Source organism: Pezoporus occidentalis, unplaced genomic scaffold, assembly GCF_034315485.1.
Source record: "Pezoporus occidentalis ecotype Australia unplaced genomic scaffold, CSIRO_AGI_Poc_V1 ctg63, whole genome shotgun sequence".
Classification (NCBI taxonomy): Eukaryota; Metazoa; Chordata; class Aves; order Psittaciformes; family Psittacidae; genus Pezoporus; species Pezoporus occidentalis.
Window position 1 is genome coordinate 5,714,651 of NW_026915977.1, and position 23,860 is coordinate 5,738,510.

General features: G+C 39.1%; 1 protein-coding gene across 2 annotated transcripts in view; it reads left to right on the top strand.

The window, feature by feature from the left end:
- Positions 1-1,315: 1,315 nt before the first annotated feature.
- Positions 1,316-23,860, top strand: part of NXT2 (nuclear transport factor 2 like export factor 2) — a 62,745-nt gene continuing 40,200 nt past the window's right edge. Inside the window, exon 1 of one of the 2 annotated variants that reach the window (XM_062640206.1) lies at positions 1,316-1,402. Coding sequence is in view for 1 of the 2 variants with exons in the window: in XM_062640203.1 (XP_062496187.1) it covers positions 13,656-13,673 (18 nt within the window). In the remaining variant the exon portion in view is untranslated. Of the gene's footprint in view, positions 1,403-13,595; positions 13,674-23,860 lie in introns of those variants that run through there. The other variant, XM_062640203.1, reaches the window with a different exon arrangement.

Below are 23,860 nucleotides of genomic sequence, written 5' to 3' on the forward strand. Positions count from 1 at the left end.
AGCTCATCAGTGTTACAGCAATACGTAACTACAGAAAGTAATTATTCCCCAAACAAATGTTACAGACAGTAGGAAACTGAGATTTAATTTAGTTTTTAAAGACATTTAAACATGTTAGTATGAAGATACACGACTAAACACAATAGCATTGATTATGCCATGCAATGCTGTCATGCAATAGCTATACAATTATACTTCATTATATTGCTTGTAGCCCCTGGTAGAATCAAACTGGTTTTTGAAGATACATTCCTTTTGTTTTTATTGTTTTCTACTTGGTCCTTCAGTTGGGTGGAGCTGAGACTGCACATTTCCATATATTGTTTGGGTTCCTTTCTATGCTTTATACATGAAAATTTGAAGTGGTTTTAAATATAGTAAAGCCTTAAGACTTTAGAGCAAGGTGAACTGCGTTCACTCCGTGCTTATTCCAGCTGGTTGCTGAAGGATACATGTGGGAGGAAGAAAGGAAATGATCTGAAAGAAAGGGCTCGGGTTTTCTATTTTGTTTATGTTTTTTTTTAGTCATCAACCTCTGGGCTTGTTTGACAGTAACTATGAGTAAGCTGCCTCTGTATGCAAGAAGAAATGTACTGGTGTTTTCTGGTCTCTCTTAAAGCCTTTCTTCTTACACTGCACTTTTAGTGTTTTTACTAGGGAGTTGAGAAAGTGACAGATACCTAATTCAGTTGTGTAGGACATTAGGGTGGTTAGCATGTGTGCTCAGACAAACAGACCTTATGGAAATGGATTTTTCTGATGAGCCCTCTCTGGCTTAGAAAGAGTGCTCAGCCTTCCTGAAAACATAACTTGTTCTTATTTTTCTATGTGACTATTAGAAAATACTTACCTGAACTGCAAACTGATCTCTGTTTTGCATATGCTTTCTCAACTTTCATTAGTAGGAAGAATAATTCATTTGTTTTCTCTCTTTTCAGATAAATGTTGTTTTGATGCAGTTATTGAATCAAAATTAATCGCTTCTTTAGTAATGCTTTTTTATTTTTATCTTACATTTAAAATATGTAAGAATACCTATTAGTGTATGAGATCCATCCATTACTGAAGTAATAGTTATGGGATGTGATCTAGTTTTACTGTCTTTTTATGTCACAAAATATTACAACTTAAGCTTTTGTAGGTTTCTGTCTCAGTGTTTCTCTGGCTATTGGTCTGGCACATCACCACAGTTTACTCTCTAAAGTCAGTGCCTCACTGTTCTGTCGAGTCAGTTCTGTGTTCTTCAGTTTTACTTACAGAAACAAACATAGCCTGAGTATGAAATGCTTCCTTAACTGTGGTTGCATTGTTTTGCAGCAGCTGTAACGGGAAATCAAGGTGCTCTCTGCGTGTCTCTTGATCTCAGCCAGACTTGAAGAACCTGTAGTTCATAGCAGTGGAGGTATGTTTGCTTTGTGTTTCGTTTATTTGCTCTTTCTACCCACCAAGTGTCTGCAAGAGGCATGCACTGTAAAAGACCAGAAATTTGCAACCATTTCTTTCATTTGCACAGTTTCCACAAGTGGCTATAATGTTGGTAATGTTAAGTAATTAAGTGATTGGTATTTGTACCATTGAGCCAGATGGAGGGTTGTGTATGTCATCTGCTGCAGAAGTATTGAGGGACAAGCAGTGGGTCTGTATAGGTGCCCATGAAATTCCACAAAGAGCAATATTATTAATTCAGTTAAGATATAAGAGATTGTGGCTATAATGACACATGATTTGTTGCTCATTTCTTCTAGATTCACTAGCCTATATTATACTCATCCTCAGTTACATCTACGGGAATAATTGCTCAGTAAAAGACAGGGAAAAAAAAAGTTTTCTTGAGTAGCAGAACACAATCCTAGCTCAGTCTTACACATGGCGTGTTCATAGAAAGGAAAGAAACTCCACATTACCTCTCTGTAGAAATTTAGAATTAAATTATCCCAGAAGTATTTAGCAACCAAAGGATGCTGAGTGATAGGTAAGCTCCGCAGTGTTCAAGTGTTACACTGTTTCACTAATTTATAGATTTATATACTTTTCTAGCATTTTATTAACTATTTTAACTTAGTTTGTAAAAGTAACTAATGTAATTCTTCATAATACATATTCATGGCCCAAACTCTTCCCTAGAAGTCAGTGTCAGTGGAATGAGAAAATGGATGTTTGTAACATTTCTTAACCAAGATGAGGACAAAAATGCCTCTGTTTAAGGCACGGATTGGGAATTCTAAACTGCTGCTTCAGTTTGTGGCAGGTTTGCCCTACATCCTTGGGCAAATCTCTCAATCTATGTTGTTCTTCAATTCCTTAGTCATTAAATGGAAATAATTCCTCCCTTCCTCAAAGGAGTGTCTTTGGAGATAAAATCTGTTAATGACTGAGAACCTCAGGTATTACGATATCAAGGGTATATAAAAATCATTGAAAGCCAAGCACTTCCTTTATCCCTACAACTGCATGGAATCCATTATGCATGCCCTAAATGTGCATTTTTCCAGGTGTAAGGTACACAAACTCTTACTGCTTTCATCCAAGCCCTCCTTACTGTGTTGAAAGTAAGATACCAGAACCTTCACAGCACTTGCTATGATGCTCATTTATGAAAATGCATTGATTTAAATTTAAGATTTTTAGGCACAAAGATTAAAGGCAGACATGTTAATGAAAGTTGCCCAGTTTAATTTAGAGGGAGCAGCGGGTGCTCAGCACCACTCTAATAATGAAGATCCGGTTGTTTACTTGTTCCATTATTCTCCTTTCACCATCTATCTAATCCTGGCACATAATTGTCTACAGAAACGCTTGGTTTCTTTACTGTTCTGTATAACTGGGGATAGTGTCACCATGCAGTGAAAAGAGCCACAGAATGCTGGTTTTCAAAGGCATACGCTCCAATCTGCAAAATGTTTTCTCACTGGATCAGGGATGAATAGTAAGATTATTTTGCCTACTTGTTTTCCTGTTAACGGATAGTTGCTATTTGGGTTATATAGTGATGACAGCTTTGGGATTGTGTGAAATATTATGCAACCACTTTAGTGAAAAAAAAAAACCACACCATAAATGTGCCCTTTTGCAATATACAGTCTGTTGTCTGTCTGTCCAGGTCAGTAAGATGTGGACACTACTGAACAAACCAGACTGCTACTCACTAATTTCACAGGTTTTCTTTGGAGAATAGCAGGGTGGAACAGAAATCAAAGATACACATTTATGTAACTGGAAATAAAAAATGGTACAATTAGCATTAGTTTTCAAGCATTAATGAGCAGAAAGGACTGTTTTCAGAACGGAAAGCAATATTCCCCCAAATTGAGTGCCAATGTCCCTTTCCTATTACTTTCTTTGCTAGCACATCATACCTGCTGAAAAACTGTTGTGTATCGATTAGCCAGCATGTCTTTCATTCTTTGGTTTTAAAAAGTCATTAGTGGAAGTTGAAGGAAGTGCGCCCAGGACAGTTTATAAATAAGAAGTTCCAGCTTTATGCGGGATGATCCAGCTACTGCAATCACCATCTCCATCCTCACTTTGAAAAATCAGTTACTTTTCAGTTTCATTTTTTGAATTGGAACGTTTTAGGTAGTTTGTGTCTTCCCTTCCTAGTGGAGGTTTCTTTAGCAGGACAGGGAGCAACCATAGTTGTGTGGTTTTGTACTTGTTTTTTCTCATGACAGCTCCAGTCTCAGAGTGTCAATACTGGAATTCCAGTGGAGGTCAGATTGTTTTTAACCTCAGTTTCTCCAGCGATACCTGTCTTGGGGAATTAGTGTGTTTGTGCTTGTCGCAACCACAGCCACACTTAATGAACTGACTATTACTTAAACAGTTTCATGTGATGCTGTTTTTATTTAGCTTCTATATATTCCTCTGTTGTCTAATTGGCAGAAATTGTCCTTTATTTTTGGTGTAAGAAAGAAAGAACTCTCTCATATGCATGGCGAAATATGCTGAATTTTTAATCTAGTCATGGCCAACTCTTGAAACACTTCCTGTGGACTCCCCTAACTTTGTCTGAATTATCATTCCTTGTTATGTAAGGGCATATATTTTTAATATTTATGAACAATTTAATGAGAGAAAAAATGCACAGTTGTTAATCAGCTAACTCTTTATTTAGATTTCTTTTACTTTCTGATACAAGAGCATAAAGATGTTTTGTTAGAAATGTGATGTTGTGTAATGGAGCAACAAGTGATCACCTGAGTTTAAGAAAAGTATTTATGAGAAGAGAAAAGATCCATCTAACTTAAGGGAAAATATTTTAAAGAAAGAATCCTGGCATATAGAATCCTTCTGCACACAGAGGCTGGCACAGCCACATGTTGTGTTTTCTTTTTCAGCTGAGTCTGAGCTTTCTGTTGGAAAAGTTGGGCTTGTATTTTTGCTTTACACTATCTTTGACCGACAGCTCAGAAATGCCTCCATTTGTGATACAGAGACAGCATAATCCATTTGTGAGGATGCCAAACCTTCTGTCAGTAAGAAATAATATTGTAACTTCACTATTACTATGTTGGGGGGGTTTTAAACAAATATGGCCAATTGCCATTACAAAGAAAGCACCAGCTTAGGGTTACATTTCAGCCTTCCTCAAACAGTCAGTATCTGTGGTAACTGCAGTCATCAGTGCTTGGCAAAAGCAGAGTGAAAGTGCCTTTGCCCCTGGCTATATGAGCCAGTTTAACGTATTTGCAGGAAGGGCTGACAGAGGCTTTGCTGTGTCTCTTCCTTAGACACTGTTACCTAATGCAGGTAGCCCATGCAAGGTAGTAAAGGAGTGGTTTATGTCTCTTCACTGTATTGAACTGGCCTGTAGTAAATGCCACTATCCCCATAACCTTACCATTCTGAAGCACAAATGCCTACAAAGAAGTAAACTAACCGTGTAGAGCTCTGCAAGAAAGCATAGGGTGAAGCAAAGAGCTCCTCTCTGCTGTGATTGCAAGGGGGGTGTCTGTATTAGCATTTTAGGTTCAGGAGTTTGCTTTTGAAGAAAAGACTTTTGGAGCATGCAAAGTGAATTCCTTTTTGATGAATCTAAACCAAAAGATGCATTCCAGGAGCACAGCCACGATGTATCTACGTCAGTATTTTAGTTTGGATTAGAAGTTAACTTGGAAATCAATTTTTCAATTGTCCCTACTCACCTGCTTTCATTTGCAGTGTGTAGCAGTCCTGGAGTGCACAAACTGAATTCATTTCGGATGAAATTAGACCAGAAGCTGTGATACAGCAGCATGTTGATGGATTATCTGTTCATTGAACCATCCGAGAGCTACTGTCAGGTAGACTGCAAAATGCACTTAGAGTGGACATCAAGTTTTCAGCACCGACTCTTTGCCGTCTACTGCTCCGTGTTTTCTTGCTAATGCAGACACAGTTGTAATGCAGTCCAGCTGCTCAGGAAGAGTCAGACTACAGGATCGAATTAAAGTTAGGATGAGGTAAAACCCTGGAAATCTATGTAGTATGGACTGTGTCTGCAGTGCTGTATCTTTCCACATACTGCACTGTTTGGTGAGGATAGCTAGTGGTACATTTCAGGCTAGCAGGTAGCCTCAGGGAGAAATAAGGAGTAAACAGGACACACCGTGTTTTTGTTGTGTCTTTTGTGTGATCTCTTGGAAAAAAAACATTTGCTGTGGACAACCTGCAACCTTTGCTCTGTAATGCCTCGCTTATCAAATGGGTTATCTGTCTTGTGGGTTGGGTATGTCAAGTTTTGAAGTTTTTTTTATGAGGTCATCTAAAAATGTAGCAGCTTTTGTTAGGATTTCAGGATACTGCTGACTTTCAAGGAGTATGTGTGTGAAACAATGAGGCAGACAGCAAAGTCAGTGAACAGAGAAGGAAGAGGAGTTTGATCAACACCAGGTTGGATGGGGCTTGGAGCAACCTGCTCTAGTGGAAGGTGTCCCTGCCCGTGGCAGGAGGTTGGAACTGGATGAGCTTTAAGGTCCCTTCCAACACAAACCAGGCTGTGATTATACAAAGGTGGTCCTTTGGCAAAGAAATGGGAGGAAGGTGTGAGAGCAACCAGAGAGAGTGGGGGAGGATAAGGGATCCCCTTGGGCTTGTTTTTTCCGTAGTGGCTGTTGCTCTCTCAGGGAAGGCAGAGCATGGTTCCACCTGTCTGTCTCTTTCTCGGACTCCCCAATGCTCCCTCCATCACCTTCCTGCTTCCTCCCAAATCACTGCCACAGGGCTGAGCAGGTCGTCGGTGCGGCCACACCTCACACTGCCGTGCCGTTGTCGCCATCCGTCACCCGCGAGGGGGTCCGGCACAGCCTGGGGTCTGGGCAGCGGCGCGTTCTTGTCGGAGCTCTCCCGGGGTTGCCGCATCCACCTCTGCCGGGTGGATGCAGGGAGGGCGATGCCCACGAGTACCACTCGCTGCTGGAGCCGGCGCACGGTGCCGCTCGGCAGGCAGCCCGGGAGGGGATGATGGGGTGGAGGGCTGGTTGCCCCAGTAACGGCCAGGCCTTGTCTCTCGCGAGATCCGCGGCAGGTCTCTCTGCGGCCCGGGCCGGCGGGGTTGTGACTGCCTGGCGGGGAAGCCCTGTGGGCTTTGCGTGATAAGCGGCTCGGCTTTCCGCGTGTGACCGATAGACCTCCTGTACATGGGTATGGAATCATCTCAGACGTGTAGCAGGACAATACAGACATTCCAGAAAACACTAGCACTAAACCTACTGGGTTACATTTTAACATCATTTGCAGTGGGTGGGTGGTTGTTTTTTTCTGTCAATATACATTGGTCCTGCTTTATTGTCGCAAAGTAGTGCTCAGTAGAAAACAATTTGTATTAATGCCCCTCACAAAGTGAGTGCTTTTGAATTTTGCACACTTCAGAATGTAGGCTGAGATGGAATCGTTGCTTGTTCCCAGTATGGGACAAAACCTTACCAGTTCAGATGGAGCTCAGAAAGAAATTATGACTCAGAGGCAGTCCTCTGAATCATATTTCCCCTGAGCTGCAGCATTGCACAAGCAGGGAGTATGCAGGCAGCCCTTGCCAGATGGAGCATATTCCCTCTGTTGTGTCCAGTCAGCTCTCTGCTGACAGAGGAGGGAGTGAAATGATTATGTTTACTTCCAACCCAGCTTCCCCCAACTTCTCCACTTGCTCATGGAAGGAAACCTCTTTGAGGTTTGCTCATTAATATAGTGTGCCCTTGGTAATAGCTTTCAGCAAGGATGGAGTGATGACACAGCAGAATGCAAGAATGCCTTACAACCTCCATACGGATTTTTGAGACCATCAGGTGTCTGATGTGTTGAGTGTGTTATACTGCTCATTTGTAGGCAGGTGGAACACAGTACTCACTTGTCAGGTCTGAAACTAATGCTTCGTCCTTGGACACTCACTGCTCATCCCGTAGGGAGCAAGCAGATCAGTTGAAGTGGGAGAATACATCAGCAATATCTACATGGCCTTGCCAAGTAGTGTTTGATTCCAGGCAGATTTGGCAAGGGTAATAATCACCAAGTAAAATGTAATTAAACAAATCAGAGTTCTTGGTATTTTCTTTTTGAGTTGTACTCGTATGTAAAACAACAAAAATACTTCCTCTGTGTTAAATTTAAGAATTTAAGGCTAGCATTAGCAAATAATCAGCTGATGAACGAATTAAGCTTTGCAATGGCTTTTAACAGATTCATTCAGCAGATTTTACAGATGAACAGTGATTTACCTGTAAATAATTGAGATTAAAGTATTCATTTGGTAGTGTTAGATTGACTAGCAATGCAAAGGTCCGTTGTTAATAGTTAAAGAGGTTAATGATTCTGGTAACCTACTAGGAATCAGGCATTTAGAATTCCTGACTTGGTAGCACCAGTAATTCTGTGTGAAGCCTAGCAGTGATTTCTTTCCTGGTTTATGAAGGAGGAAAATCTAAAGCAGATAGGATAGTGTATGTTGAAATTGGTCACTTCAATGTGAGACATCTGAACTTTTATAGTTTAGTTTTTTTTTTTCAAATTACCTGAACCATGTACTTAAGGAGCAAATTACACACCTATCAATACAGGAGGAAATGCATGAAGAAATATCAATTTGTTCAGTTTAGCCTGTAGGACTGCTTGGGTAAGTAGCTGCTCACCAACACAAATATGGATTGTGCAATCTCATTTTAAGCATGTAACTTGAGATTTCATTTGGTATGATCCTTACACCTACGTTTGTTCTTCAGAAAGAACTTTCACAGAGTCACAAGTAGTTTTCACAACAACTAAAAATTTTTTACAAAAGAAAATAGTTTATAATAGAGCCAGCAAACATTATGTTGCAATAAATTAAACAACAGATTGTCACTGAGTATTTGCTGTCTACTGATACTCAGTTGTCAGGGCTGTTCTGTTATTCTGGTTAATCTTTTATGCTTGCCAAGCCTTACTTTTCATCACTTCACAAAATAATAAAAGACTGAGTAATAAATTATGATTATTATAAAAATTATGATGTGCCCCTTTTTTTTAGGAACCTAACAGTCATTCTAAAAGGTATACCCTTATGGTGTGGAAGGTAAAGCTGCAAAACCTGGTCTAGGCTGTCTCTGTGATTGGCATAAAGTTGACTGAAAGAACAAACAAGTGCAACAGATAATACCTCTACAGTTACTTTTATTTAAATATTTAAATGCCTGTTGTTAGTTTGATAATTATTAGTTAATTGTTGTTAAATAAATTAGACTATAAACAGGTGTCAAGGGATTATGAAGGAAAAGTCACATTTGGTGTGATTCCTTCATACAGTGATTACACATTTGAGGGGTGTTTGCCATAATATTTTCTCTCGAAAATAAATGAAATACAAACAAATGGCCACAATTTCTCTTGAAAATAGTTCAGTGAAATGTTTTAGCTTGAATCAAGACATGACCATTTGCTTGTTCTTGAATATGCTATGGTTAGAAGGCATGCTAAAGCCTTCTGAATGCCTAGTAAAACAGCATGATGTGTTAGTTGTGAGGAGGGCCATTCTGAAAAGGTAACTGACATACTGTTAAGAGAGGGTGGCGAATACAGATCTCACACATGTGGAAAGAAATCAAAATAGCCATAGAGCAACAAGAGCAACACTAATACGTCATAACTGACAAGTGGATTGGGTCCTCTTCCTTCTCCTTCCTTCTCTAAATTCACTACTTTCAGCCTTCAGGTTATTTTGCCATGTGTCTGCAGACCCACATAAAAGCACTAATACAGCTGTATGATTGAGAGAAATCTGATAGTTTATTCTAAGGTGTCTCATGGGGGTTTTCTCCAGAAAGCATCAGGATGATATTGTTAGCTAGAGAGACAGTTTGAGTTAGTGTATTTTCCTACTAAGTTTATAGAGTTTACATATACAGGTGTAGGGCTTCTTCAAGCACATCAGGAGCAAAAGGAAGATTATGGAGGGTGACAGAGCATTGACACAGGCTTCCCAGAGCAGGTGGGGTCTCTCTTCTGGAAATACTCAAAACCTGCATGGACACGATCGTGTACAGACTGTTCTAGGTGACCTGTTTTACCAGGGCTGTTGGACTAGATGATCTTCAGAGGTCCCTTCCAGCCCCTACCATTCTGTGATTCTGTGATCTGTAGGTGTAAAAACATTACAGTAGTAATGCACTTCATTTTCACACTCAGTGTTGCAAATACACTGAGTTTTGACATACCTGTAAATGGTGTGAATTGTATCTAGATAATACACAATGTACAGACTAAAGAACATACCATGCCAGCTCCAGTCATTATAAAATTAACAGTGTTGGTTCACACACACATACCTTCACACATATATATATATACAAAACAAATATATGTACATCCAGCAAAACAAAAGATATAGCTCAGACAATCAATAAAAAACAGGTCCATACAAATGAGACACTTGTTTAGAATCATAGTAAACTTAGAATCTCTGTGTACAATCAAGTAAAGAGGTGGCCTAATTGCATAAACCTTGCATTTTGCTGGAATTAAAAAGCAAAAGAACTATTTCCAGTGACTGAAAGGACAAAATAAAGTAGACCTTTCGGTGTGTAAATTTTTAACCCCTGAAATAGTTCATGAAGTAAGAGCATCGCTCAACTGATTGCTTCGTGTACTCAGAGTTTATTAAATTCAGGCTGCTAACCCTAAAGTTTCTCCTTGGATTAGGGGAAAAATGTAAATCAGCATTCACACTGTTATAATTTATTTATTCTAAAACCCAGTTCTTATTTAGGGATATTAGAAAAGGAAGGCTCAGGTACTTGCTCAGGTACACAGAAACTGCTTTTCTTTCAGAAACTTGCACTAAAGTTACCTGCTCCACTTGAAGATGTACCTGGGTACTCTCTGTGCAGCAATTTGAAGCTGACTCAGAGCAGCTCAGCACAAAAAAACAGAGTGACTAATCTCTTTGTAGAACTGAGGCTTTGCAACTTTGCTCTGAATCATCATGACAACTCAAAGTGCCTGGACTTAGTACAGAAATAAACAGATTAAAACAGAGCACTCAGTTTCAAAACAAACATTACTTCTGGTCCTTCTGTCAGAATGACCTTGGTGACACTATTTAACATCAAAGTCACTGATATAAAGGGTAGTTTAAAATCTCTAGAAGACTGTCAAAGTGGAATCTGATAAGTTAGTGGAAAATGAGGAAAGAAAGAATGAAAGGAGGAAGGCAAAAATATTTTCTTACCCATTAAGTATGCCATTCATAAAGACAGTGGGAGCAATCATTTATCAAGTAGCAAAAGTGGAACTGAAAGAATAAAACTTGATGGCATTAGGATGTGCAGGGGAGAGCTAAAGGAGATCTGTGATAATTCACCTGTTTTTAACATACTCTTGCCACCCTAAATTAGGTCTTCACATTCTACGATCAGATATCTAACGAAACAGTAACATTAGTCCTACTTTATTCAGCAAATATCTCTCTGTTAAAAATCTATGGTCGTTTATCTTTGTGCTGCTATCTTAAAGGTAAATATTAGTATAGGTTGGGCCAGGGTCTCTTCTGAAATGGATGAGTGGTTGCTTCTGCCACCTCTAAGTTATAGGAGCAGATCTTTCAGTGGGAAATTTGGAAAAGCAGACCTGAATTTAATGATCTGCAGATTAAATGGTTAGTCCCGATTTGCTCTTGTGTAAGCAAGAGTTCTGTTTGGCCATATATATTTATTTCAAGACCATAAAATACATTTTAACCATTTTGAAATCTTCAGTAGGATGGGTCTGGGCATGCCTGTGCAGACAGACCCAAGTTTTTCTGCCTGTAGTCCAAGATAGCCACGATCTAGCTCTGACTCACAAGTGTTAACTCTCTGCTGTGGCAGAGGTAAGAAACCCTGCGTGGCATCCCAAAGCCATACAGATACGTTAGCATGATGCTGTGCCCACTAAGAATCCAGCCATTCAGCAAGGTTGGTTTGCCTGTGCACTTTGTTTTTTCCAGAGTTGGTTTACCTCAGCATAACATATCAGCAGCGTGAGTTAAATCTGCCAGCATGTCTGTTGGTCATGCCTAATATCCATATGCAAGGCATCTTTGCCAGGGAATAAGTATTCCAGAGCAGAAAAGAAACCTAATATAGAACTTATAAACATAAATTATGGGTATCTAAATGAATAGATTTAGTCATTAGATAATCAGCGGTAGCACTGAGTGTATTACAGGGTTTGAGGTAATAATTTGGTTTATTACGCGTATACTACTGCATCTCTGTAATTAAAATATATATATTTAGGTATTGAAAAGGATTTTTATAGAAATGGTGTCTCATTTAATGTCTCATTTCATAGAAGTTGTGATCGCTGTAATAGTGAAAAAAGTAAATAAATGTAACAAAACTCCAGAAACGGGCAATGACGAATGTCTTGTCCTTTGAGTCACAAATTAGCAAGAGGTAACATGTTAATCACTTTAACATGAAGAAAGCTAATAAGCATGTTAGTTAAAATGCTTTTGTGCTCGAGGTAGGATCATGTAATATCCCAGAAACTAAGCAGAGCTGGTCCTCGTCTGTACTTGAATGGGAGATGGGCAAGAAAAATTCATCGTGTTACGAGAAAGGATGTCAGTGGTTTCAGGGGTTTCATCATTGCAGCTGAGTCAGTTCTGAAGCCGTGCCTGCAGTGGTGGTAAGGAAGCATGCTGCTGCTGGGACTGGACCCCAGGTTCATTCAGTGGTTAGACTTAAATTTGGATCCACGATCTGTGGCATTACATTTAGGAAAGGTTTTGTTTTGAATTTACATCAATAACTTCACTACAACAACAGAAAACGTGTGAAAAGTTTGCAATGGGATATAATACTAAATGAACAGAAATTAATTTCATTGAATAATTAGTATTAATTGCTCAATACCTTTTGTTTTGCCTTCAGCATGAGTCAGGAGGAGGATATGGTCATCATGGTCATTAGTAGTTTCTCTGCCTCATGTCTTCATTGCTCCCAAATTTTTACTTGTAAAAAAATAAAGATAACTGATAAAAGGAAAATTAAAAAAAAAAATCAAGGAAATGTTCATTGTATCATATCTACAATACAAATATAAACCCAGAAATAGCACTTCAAATGGACTGAAAATGAGGAATTGCAGAAAGCTGAGATGGGAAGATAAAAGGCCAAAGTCTGTTAATGGCAGGGCTAAAAAGAATTTGATGGAATTTGAGCAGAATCAATCCAAAAATGGTTTGAAGTCTGTTAGTACATTAGTTACAGGAAGCACAGACCTTTTCATGGAGAGTGCAGGCACTGCACTTCTGAAATGGCATTCTTTCTGAAAGAAAACTTGCTCCAAGTCTGAAAATTAGAATGTGATGTAAAATTCACCTTTGGCAATACAGATTTTCAGAACCCCATTGTAGTCCAGATTTTTTTTTGTGGTTTTATTAGATTGAATTTGATTTTTCTTGTTTTTCAAAGCTTCCTTGAAACCTAGAGGATTTATTTTCTATTGATTGTTAGCTCTGTCATTAATGCATCTATCAACCTAATCTTTCAGACAAAAACTACATTGAGATTGCTGAAGAGAAATAGGAAAGTAAATTTCGGAAACTTTGGAAACTGAAACTTGCATGGAAAAATTCAGGATCATTTGTTTTCATCTATTCCTGTTTAATTTGCTCCTATTAAGTCAAAGCCCCTTTATGTTCATCCAGAGAACTCCTGTTCCTACTCACTTGAGAGTCATCCTCCACTGTTTCATCATGTTTCTCTGTCTTGAACTATATCATTCCAGTCATAGGAAATCAAGACAGATTCCTGAAAGAAGAGGTCATTAATATTTCTTTGAAGATAATACTGTTTACATCCTTTACACAATGTTTGCTGTATTATCTGCTGTATTTCCTGTTAATGTGATTAACTCAGAAGACTATGTGTGTAATATAGTGTAGAATTAACCATTTCTGGAACTGTTACATATTCAGTCTGTAGTTAGTGGGATGATGAAAACTCTGCAGTTGTTGTCAGAGCAAATGCCTTATTCCTGGATTCAAGAGACATTCTGCCATCCCAGTGGGTTTAGGTCTAAAAGACACTCACCTCAGGAGTTTCATCTGTTGATTATAAAAGACTCAATGTCTGTGACCCACCAAAGCTGCTATCTCTGGAGATTAACCACGTGTTTATGAACCCGTGTTACTCTTCTTTGTAGACGAGCCAGAAGAAACTATGATTTATAGTTCCAAAGTACATAAAGTAGTTTGTTTGTTTGTGGCAAGATTTAAATGTCATTAATGAAGTCAATTAACATTATTATTGATCGTAAATCTGAAGATTTAATAAACAGAACAGTGTTTCATAAGATCTTTTGGGAATAGTCTGACAAGTACATCTGCAGTCAGGTATCACTTCCTGACTCCTTTTGGAAAGATAGTGTAATACAGTGTTTATAATGGGTGTTGGATTATATTCAAATTTAAGTCGCTTAAAGTGTCTTTGCCTCTGCTTACTTATGTGGAAAAAGGAAAACAGTATTTTTAGAAAAGTTTTGACATGTTTCCAGGTTTTTGGAGTGAAGGAAGTTGCTGCGTAGTATCAGCAATGTGACTTGGACTGGGTGGGGTTTATCTGTAGAAAATCTGATTTTTTCTGTTTCATGGGAGAGGTGTCAAGAGATTAGTTTTCATATGAACACCCCATAATATTCTGCAACAACATCATGTCACTGTGATATACTTAACACAATTCTGTGTTGGAGTACTGAATAAGTTGAGATAACAAAGATTGCTACAGGCTGCTCATGTTTGCATGGGCAAAGCTGAAATACGTGTTTAATTGTATTCATTTTCAAACTTCTTGTAAGCAAATATTATATTTCTTAGGCAAACATACTTGATTTTCTTAGCCAAGTGTCAATTAAAATTCACATTTTTACTATTCACACAGTTAATAACACACTCTCCTTGTGTCTGCAGACCGTAATAAATACGTATCCACTAGAGCTGATGCGAAGTGAACACTGCGTGGCACAAGCACTGCTATTTTGGGAGTGGGTGCAGCCTAAAATGGGAGGTAGGGTGGAGTCATGTGCTATGCATGTTAGTTAATTTTCCTTCTGCAAGCTGTGGAAAGGGAATTCTATCTTATGCTTTTAAGAGCAAAAAGGGAAGCAAAGTTATGCTTCCATTGCAAAAAAATAACTTACAGAGTGTGTCAGAGTATATGAGTGCACTTCATTCCCCTTTCTCTGAGACTTGTTCTGTTCTTAGCAGCATCGTAAATCTAGAGCAGCCTCATAGAAAGTAAGATCACTTACCAAAGATAGGAAAGGTTTTAAAAAATATACTAAATTATGGTTTCTGTGTCTTGAAATTTGGAGTTTGTGTTCAGTTTGTCACCTGCCTGAACTTTGGTGCCTTCACACAGATACAATGCTGTGTACTTTTCCTAGGATCATGTTTGTGAAATGATTTCTTGATTACATGAAATACTTCTGAAGATTGTTTAACAAGCTACAGCTGGTTGGGATATCAGATAAATGAAAGCTGTGATATCTAAAGTTGCTTTGCTAAAATTCATATAAATTTGCCCAAATTTGTTGAATGAGTGACCAAGACTTTTTTATTCCAAATACAGTATGGAAAGTCTACCCTGTTGAATTTCTGATAAGAACCTTATTTTTCACAAGCATCTTCTCAAAGGTTTGACACTCATGGATGTTTAGACGCAGTCTGGATTTGCGTGTCTAAATTCTCATGCAAAAAACTGCTGCACTTTATTTCCATTGCTGCTGCTAAGTTTGGGAGGCTTGCTTTTGAATCTGTAGGATGCTAAAATATTTCCTCATGATCTGTCTGTATGAATGAAATGTTTGTGGATATGTAGCAATCAATGCATGAAAATATTAAGATTAAAGTAGTGAAAGTACCGTTTTTAAGATGACGTAGATATTTAGAATTATAAAAAGATAAGTGCCCTTTATTTTTCTGTCTTCCCATGTGTTTAGGATCTCATTTGAAGAGGATAAAGGGTGCTAGAGCCTGCCTGTAAGGCAGAAGCAAGTCAGAGTGCTAAAGATTTCATACGTTTCCCTAATTTTAACAGCATCTAACAGAGCTGTTCTTCTGGATTGCCAAAAAGGGCAAGAATTTGACCCTTTGGCAGTGTCTGTAATGAGAGGGACTCCTCTTGTGTACATTACCTGACCGAAAGGTGGTATGGTGCACTCTTGAGTCAACACAACTGTTCTGGCTTGCTTTTTAAATATTTGCAGGGAGTTCACACATGATTAGCTGACTACCAAGAATGAGCCTCTAGAAATGTATTGTTTAAGAGAATCCTAAGCTTTTGTGCCACACACAAGAACAAGGTTTTGTAAGAATAACAGAGGGACACTAAGTTCATGAGTCAACATGTTGGGCTGGAATGCAGCCAGCTGTAGTCATGGCACAACATCACTGCACTCCAGAAGTTGACTAGGTTTTGTGACTTTGTAAAATATTTCAGAATTTGCAAGAGAATTGAATCTAGAAATAGAATTTTCTTTTTGATTATAATAATACAAAGTGAGTCTCAAAAAGAATCTCTTTTTTCATAACTAAAAACTGGACATTTACACCAGAACAGCTCTTGTGTAATAATACTTGTGTCTACATGTGGTCTGTCTTTATTAGCTGTATAACCCAGAGATAGTCATAAGAAAGACACTCCAGAGAAGGGAAATAACAACAGCTATTACAGGTTATGTTGCTTCACAATTGGACAGAGCTGCGTAAGTCTGCAGCTCACTCCCAGGACATTGAAGTCTCTGCAGCAGAGTATTGAAACACCTACACTTCAGTTGTCAATCCAGTGATGTAGGTTTGATACAGAGCCCCACTCAAACTGTTCACACGTCATGTGTGATGCAAGAGCTATATATATGTTGGCAATAATGTCTTACACAGACCTACAGTGCTCATATGGTCATGGGTTAGAGTGGGTTAGAGCGAAAGGCCAATGGATTATTTTGTTGTTGTTGTTACTCCTTTTAGGGGCAAATCCTGCCCAGTCATGTGCTAGTTAAAGGTCTAGAGCACACAGTCTCCTATTCGTGATGCACATACTCCTAAGCATAAATAATTCTATAAAAGATTGGAAAAAAGTTCTGAATTGTGAAAACCTAACAATATGTAGCAATATATATGAATATGTATGGTAACAATATGTAAGAATGCCATTGTAAGCTTTCTGGGACAGCTTTTATTCAAGGAAAGCTGCAAGTGAAGGGTTTTCTAATCTTCTGAAGACAATAAATATGAATAGTTAAAAGATAAATCAGTATAAACTAAACTGTAAATTAAATGAGGATTAATATAAATAATTTAAACAGATAAAGAATCTTGATTTCTAATTAGATAGTATGCAAATATGGGAAAAACTAATGAAAGGGTGTGCATGGGTCCTGTTAGAGGATGTGGGCGTGTAGAGAACACAGCACTTACACCCCATGCAGTGAATTTCATTCACAGAGATGTTGTGCCCAGCTCAGACATGCTGATAGGCTCAGGCCTTCCAAAATCTTTCAATGCGTTTTATTACCAATTACTTTTCCAACAGTCCATGAGCTGTATCAAAGCACTGTTTGCCTAATAGTGAATAAGGAAGCTATTGTCAGCTGACAGCAGTGATTGGTTATTTCAAATGTTGCATTTATCTTGCGTTCAATCACTGGCATGCTTGTAATTTGTAAAATACAAAATAGCCGTATCTACCCTAAGGGGAAAACTGGACTTTTGTTTCTGCAGAAAGAGAATACAAGTTCCTAATTGTAATAGTATTCTGTTGTCCCTCTTCCATCCTGTTGGCAAGAAAGGATCATCTCCTTTTTCATGCAAGTTTAAAGATGCAATTTATCCTGCTACGGAGGTGACAGTGTTTACAGTGAAAACCTTTAGGCTAAATTCAGTTGCAGGTGGTTTTAGTTGTATATTAATATATCACTTTTTTGTAATTAAATGTAAATAGCACTGGCTTAGATTAAGAAATGCAAGTTTCTTGAAATACTATTTCCTCTTTGCTGAAAGCATATCTTTGCTTGCAACTAAATATAGGATTTGGAATTATTGATTCTTGTTTTCTTTTTCTTCCATAGCAATCTAACAGTAACAGTAGGACTAAATAAAATCAATCTTCTGATATATGTGGCGTAACATTTATTGAATAGTCAGTCACAGTTCTTTGTTCTATATCAGTTGTGATTCTGCATTTTATGACCTCCCATCTAAATGTTAGCCAGGGTTAGTAATGTTTAGTTTTCAAGATCAAATGTGATTGAGTGCTTTCAGTCTGTGTGGGCAGACTACCAGGAGAAAAAAAGATGCACACACTGATAATGCCAGGTTTATTACTGTGCTTACAGTGATTTTGTTTCTATCAGTATGTACAGAATGGAATAGCTGGTCCCAAAGTAAGGCTGTTACGCATTCCAAAAGGGCTATGTGTACTTAAGAAGAGCGTTTTTAGTGAAGTTACTACACATCTGGATGAATAATACTTGTACCTACAATGTTCTGGAGCACTGCATAGAGCAAACAATGATTCACTCTTTTCTAATACACCTTTTCTTGAATAGGATGATTCATATCAATACTTCCCTGAAGGAATGCACTGTATCTTTATTTGTTACCGAAACCAGACTGCAAGACCCAACAGAAGATCTTTCCAGTTTCTCTTAAGACAGAGCTCTGGAGTTTTTGTTGTTGAGTAGAATACACAAACAAAAATTTAACAGACATTTAAGTGCAGGTCTGATTTAGATTCTCAGCTGACAGAAATGCCATTTGCTGTTTTCCAGTAGACATAATGCTGAACGGAGGATAACAGATTCTGTGAGTTAGGCTTGTGAGAAGGAATGAAAACAAGACCATCTTAAAAGGGCAGGCTGGGATTTAAGGACAAGCACTAAGAACCTTTTGTTTGTCTGTTAATGTCCCACCACAGCTAAAGTAACAATCAAGTTGCTCAATGCCTCATTGCTAGTTGCTACAAGACAAAAATGTCCTGTGTTTCAAGGGCTAGATGAGGCAGTGGGTCTGTGATTCCTTTCATTCTTAATCTAGAAAGATGGTTTATGGGGAAAGCAAAAAGCATACCTTGTATTCAGTTCTGTGTCAAAGTTTGCACACCACCAGGCCCATAATCTCAGTTCATAGTGTACTTTCTTAATGTTCATGTCACAGGCTTTCGGCAAGATGTAATGCTCCTTTCAGTTATCTTTCCCAATTTGAGAATCATTTTTGCTTTGAGCTATTACTGATGATCCTGCCCAGTAAGCAAATCCTTCTGCAAATAATGAACTGCTGTTAGCCAAAAAAACCCAAATAATAAGCAGTTGTTAATAAAAAACCCCACAAGATCATTCTAAAAACAAAGAAGCAAAGCTGATTTTAAAATAGTGCACTTTGTGTCCTGTTTATACTCTCAACCTTTCCCTATGCAATTCTCTACATATAATTGTGGTGCGCTGTTAACCTTGGAAAGATGTGTTAATGGGAAGGCAGTCAGGAACAGAGGACTAAGAGCACAGCATTAGAAGAAGCATTTTTTTTTGCAAAAGAAGCCACTGTGGGATCTGGTCAGAAAAATAAATGCGTGTTTGTCAAGTAAGGCAAGCCTTGGATTTCACAGACCTGATGGGCAGAAGATTCTCTGTTGGTTATAGCAGCAGAGATTGAGCAAGACCTTCTGCTTTGTAACTACTGGAGTTGTAAGATACAAGTGAGCAGTTTGTATTTCTACAATAGGAATTTAGAAATAGGATGTCAAAATTGTGAGGCTTTTCCATGACACAAAAGAGGTTGGGAATGTGGGGCCAGGAGCTGATGGGCAGGGATGCTAACTGTTTTTGGCACAAGCTAACAGTAAATAGCTGTAACATGAGGCAGCCCCTGAGCTGGTACCCATCATAGCTTGTCTTTCCTTAAAAAAGCAGTTGTTAGTCTCAGTGAAGATGCATAAAATGGGTGGATTTAAAGCCTTGGTCTGCCGCCTTCTTGCCTACAGAAACACTTCCTCCAAAGGACCTTAGGATGTATTGGAAAGGTGACCTGAGAAGCTAACCTGGCTGTTATACCTGCCATGCCTGATCTGGGAGTAAACAGAGAGGTCTCAAGGCTGTTTATGTGGTGCTGTGCAGTGCAGAGATAGCTCAGGTCCTTAAAGAAGCATAGCTATACCAGCAGAGCATTCTGCTCAGACTTAATGGGTCAACAGCCTTTGCAAAATAGCTGTGCAGCTACTTACTTTGCCCAGCGCTGGGCTGTGTAAACATTCCCCATAACCTCCAGTTCAAGTATAGCTCAGGTAGGGGCAGGTATTCCTGCAGTGCCCTACTGTGGGCAAATCTTTGGTTTCAGAAAGTCTTCATTTTAATATGTTGTCACTAGATAAAAAGCCATGATAGTTCCATTGTAAACTGCCCAGCATTCCTGAGTTCTTGTTATAATGGATGATTTGAGTCATCTTAAACAAGGGTAGGGTTCTGTTTGGTAAATTGCCTAACTGAATTCCCTGACACCCCAGCTAGACTGCTTCTGGCACCTGAGCTAACCCTCTAAGACAGGTTTGAGTATTTATTTCCATGGTGTATTTCAGCCTGCAGGTCAGAGATACCCTGTCCTTTTGACACCACTCTGATTTTATTAAACTCCATGCCTTGAAACTGAGCAAAAAAGAGTATAGTAAAATATACAGAAAATACTCTAATTAACTTGCGCATGTTCATGTAAAGCTTTTTCTGAGATTTTTTGGTTGAGTTCTCTTACCCTGAATGACTTCCTGCACTCTGTCTTCAGTAGAATTGCTTTTTATGAACTAGTATGGCATTTTGAAAGTTCTCTCATCAGCCACCTAACATTCAAGTGCAATGTACTGGCTTATGCAAGAGCCCAGCTGCTAACTGATGTGCAAATGAAAGTCTGTCTTGGAAATCTTTGTGATATGCAAGAGAAAGTACACATAATATTTCCCTCTTAGGATAATCATCCTACTGTTGAAAACTGTACCAGGCAAATGAATAGAAGCTACTAGAGCAGTATTGCTACTACTAGAGTGGAGTAAGTTCACACAGTAATAAATGTGATATAGTCAGGAAAAGTCAACTCAACTTTAGTCACAAATTTATCATGATCTCTAAAGAAGTCACTGAGCAGGTGAATGAGAAAACCCCAGTTGATACAATATGTTGTATTTTAGTTGTAAAAGCCAATTTAAAAAATCACACATGTCAAAGGCTCCCTTAGAAGATAAACTGTCAGAGGTTAAGAGGGAAGATTCTCACTTGGGTGAATAAGAGGTGAAGGATAGAGGAAGAGCCAAGAATCAGATTTCACAGTGAATTTTGTAGCTGTAGGAGGATGTAGCTCAGTGCATCTCGTCAGTCTGGTATGCAGCTCAGTCTGGCCACCTGGTTATTTATTCGTCTCTCTGAGTAGGTTTCCCATGTTTGTGACAGACAAGGCCTTTCTGAGATGTCTGTTTCTCAGACTGGGGCAATTATACTACAATTTGGAAAAGAAATGCTACTCAGACTTTCCATCCTTAGATCCACAAAGGAAAACTGGCTCAAGCTGTTACTGTAATAGCAATTACATTATAATAAGTGAGAGAATTTCAGTTAATCCTTTTTTTTTTTCTTCCCCTTCTTTTCTAATGTTTCATGTTTATGAAGCACATTTGATCAGGCCAGTGTAGTAGGAAAATCAAAAACTCAGCAACAGAAAAGCAACTGAGAGTCAAATTTTAGCCTCACTATAACTGTGATTTAAGAACATATGTAAGTGTGAATGTGATTTGTAGTTGTGGATTGAATCCATGTACTAGAGCACTTTTGCACAGAGCCAGGATGAAGAATTGCAAACGCAAGAGGAGAATGTATCTATCTTCTTTATTTGCACTCCTACGGTAAGAGTCTCAGTGAATAGTATATGGTATAATACCAAAAGAAGAAAAATTGATAGTAACTTTATTAAACAATTTTTGAGATCATAGAGTTTTAAGACCAGCATTCCATTATAAACAGCTGATACAGGTTTCTATTGCTGTTTCCAAAATCCAAATGCTTGTGGTTACATACTGATGGAGCCGGAATCCCACATCCACAAGAGGAGAAATTTTGACTAACTATATTCCTAAATTGACTGTGAGGAATCAAGAAAAGACTCTTCGTTTTATTTTAACATTCAGTTGCTTTAGGGCTTCAAAAAACACATCAAAATAGAGGAGATAATCCATGGAGACAGGGAAATTGGTAAGCAGCCAGCTCCAGTCCTCATACAAGTGGGTACACAGAAACAATGCAAGCAGTAAGTGGCAAACTAACTTGTGCCGGTGTGTACAGCTGGACTACAGAGGCATGACATCAATGACATTACTTAAAAATCCCCAAAGCTGCCTGACTAATCCATGTATGTTTTCTCTCTCCTGTGTTTTCCAACATCTTTTCACAGTTCATTTACTCATTAATGTAGAAATAATGGCATATAGAAGATGGTGCATGATTAAAATATTCTTGGCATTCTTACAGTCATATTCTGTATGGAGTGGCCTCCAGAGGCTTCTGCTGTTTCTAAAGTCTGTTTAGGAAGCAAACCATCCCAATTTAAATTGTTATTCTTTCCTGAATACTGCAGGTTATACCTGCAATTGTGTGAATTGATTTAGTTCTGATTCTTAAGGGTTTAGCCTCCTTGGTATGACCACAGCACATGTTTGGGAGAGAAATCTAGGTAGCTGTAAGCCTCCTAGAGCTAAATCAGTAGTTCTCCATGTATTTTGACATCCTTTTATGAAATGTAACATGTGGCATCAATAGTAACACTGATGGATTACTTTCCAAAGCACTTTAACAATTTTCATCTTCATTTTTGTAGTTTTCTGATCCCATTTTCTGACATTAAAAACTAGCCAGTTTTTGGCAGGTCATCATTTGGTCTGTATGCCGTTATGCTCACTCAGACTTAATATTCAGACTTCAGCTACTGGTTTTGCCTGTGTGTTCTGAAAGCAGCACTGAAATTAATCTGATCTGAAAAGAAAAAATGGGTTTCTTCAGCATTTGCTTAGGTACATTTAAGTGCATTGCTAAGCCAAATGGTTAACGTTAAGGCATTTCCTATTTTAGAAGAACATAAAAGACAATCTATGCAGTACTAATTTACACCCCAAAAATACTGCTTTACGTTTATTGAATACTTTACAGAAAGCGCTAAAGCCTTCAAATATACAAACTTTAGAAAAGGTGTTTTCAGTTACAAGAAGGCTGAGAGAAACAGCTGAAGTGTTGCAAGATGCTTGTGTGTTCCTTCCAGTACCACAGGTACTGGCTATCCCTGTTAGCATTTGGTATTCAGGCATTAGCATCCTAAAGCTGGGATGTGTGCTCATTCAAAAAGACTGAAATTCATTAGTCTGTGGCTGTTCTTGTCAGCCTCCAGCCAGCATTTCAGTGTGGCAGCACGTCTATGGGGAGACGTAAGTCAGGATGGGAAAGAAGGAGTTAGAATCATAGGATGGGTTGGGTTGGAAGGGACCTTCCAAGCCCATCTAGTCTAACCCCTGCAGTGACAGGGACACCTTCCACTAGATCAGGTTGCCCAAATCCACATCCAGCCCAGCCTTGAATGCACTGCCCAAGCACAGTGTGGGCAGGCCCTGGGTGTTGCACCCCAGGGCACCCCTCTGCTTCCTGGATGGTTCTGGGTGTGCAAACCCCACACATTGCGCTGTGTGTCCCCATGGCTGGGTGGCCAGGAGGGTCCTGGGCTGTGGCATGGGGCTGTATGGTGGGGTGTCACTGTAGTATGTGGGGGAACTGTGCATGGAGAGGGGGACTGTGCACAATGTGTGTGGCTCGGAGGGTCAGTATGCTGAGGTTCATGTATGATGGGGGGCAGTGCATGGCATAGGGGTCACAAGGCAGTGGGTCAGTGCATGAAGGGGCCTGTGTGAGACAAGGGGTCTGGTGCACAATGGGAAGAGAGGAACAGAGTGCAGGGGGCCCATGCAACCCATCCTGCAGGGGCCAGGCCGGGCTGAGCCAAGTACCGTGAGTTCCCTTTAAGTTGGGCATTGTAAACAGAGCTTGGTTCTGCATACTGATTTCAGCAGGCAGCCAATGTCAACAGGGACATTTTCAGTCTCTTTCTTTCATGTCGCATTAGTGGAAAGTGACCTGTTGTGTTTGTGGAGGCTCTGGAATCCCGCAGGAGAAGGATCACTCAGCACCATGGCACTCTGCCAAGTACAACTTGTTCTGAAACACAGTGGTGCTGAGAAGTTGCATTATCAACTGAAACACAATGTCATCTTAGCAGGAGATAGGTTAGACTGTTGATTAGCCGAGTTGTTATGACCAGCTTACTACGCTCCAGGGTACGCTGCACCTCCGAGGCCTG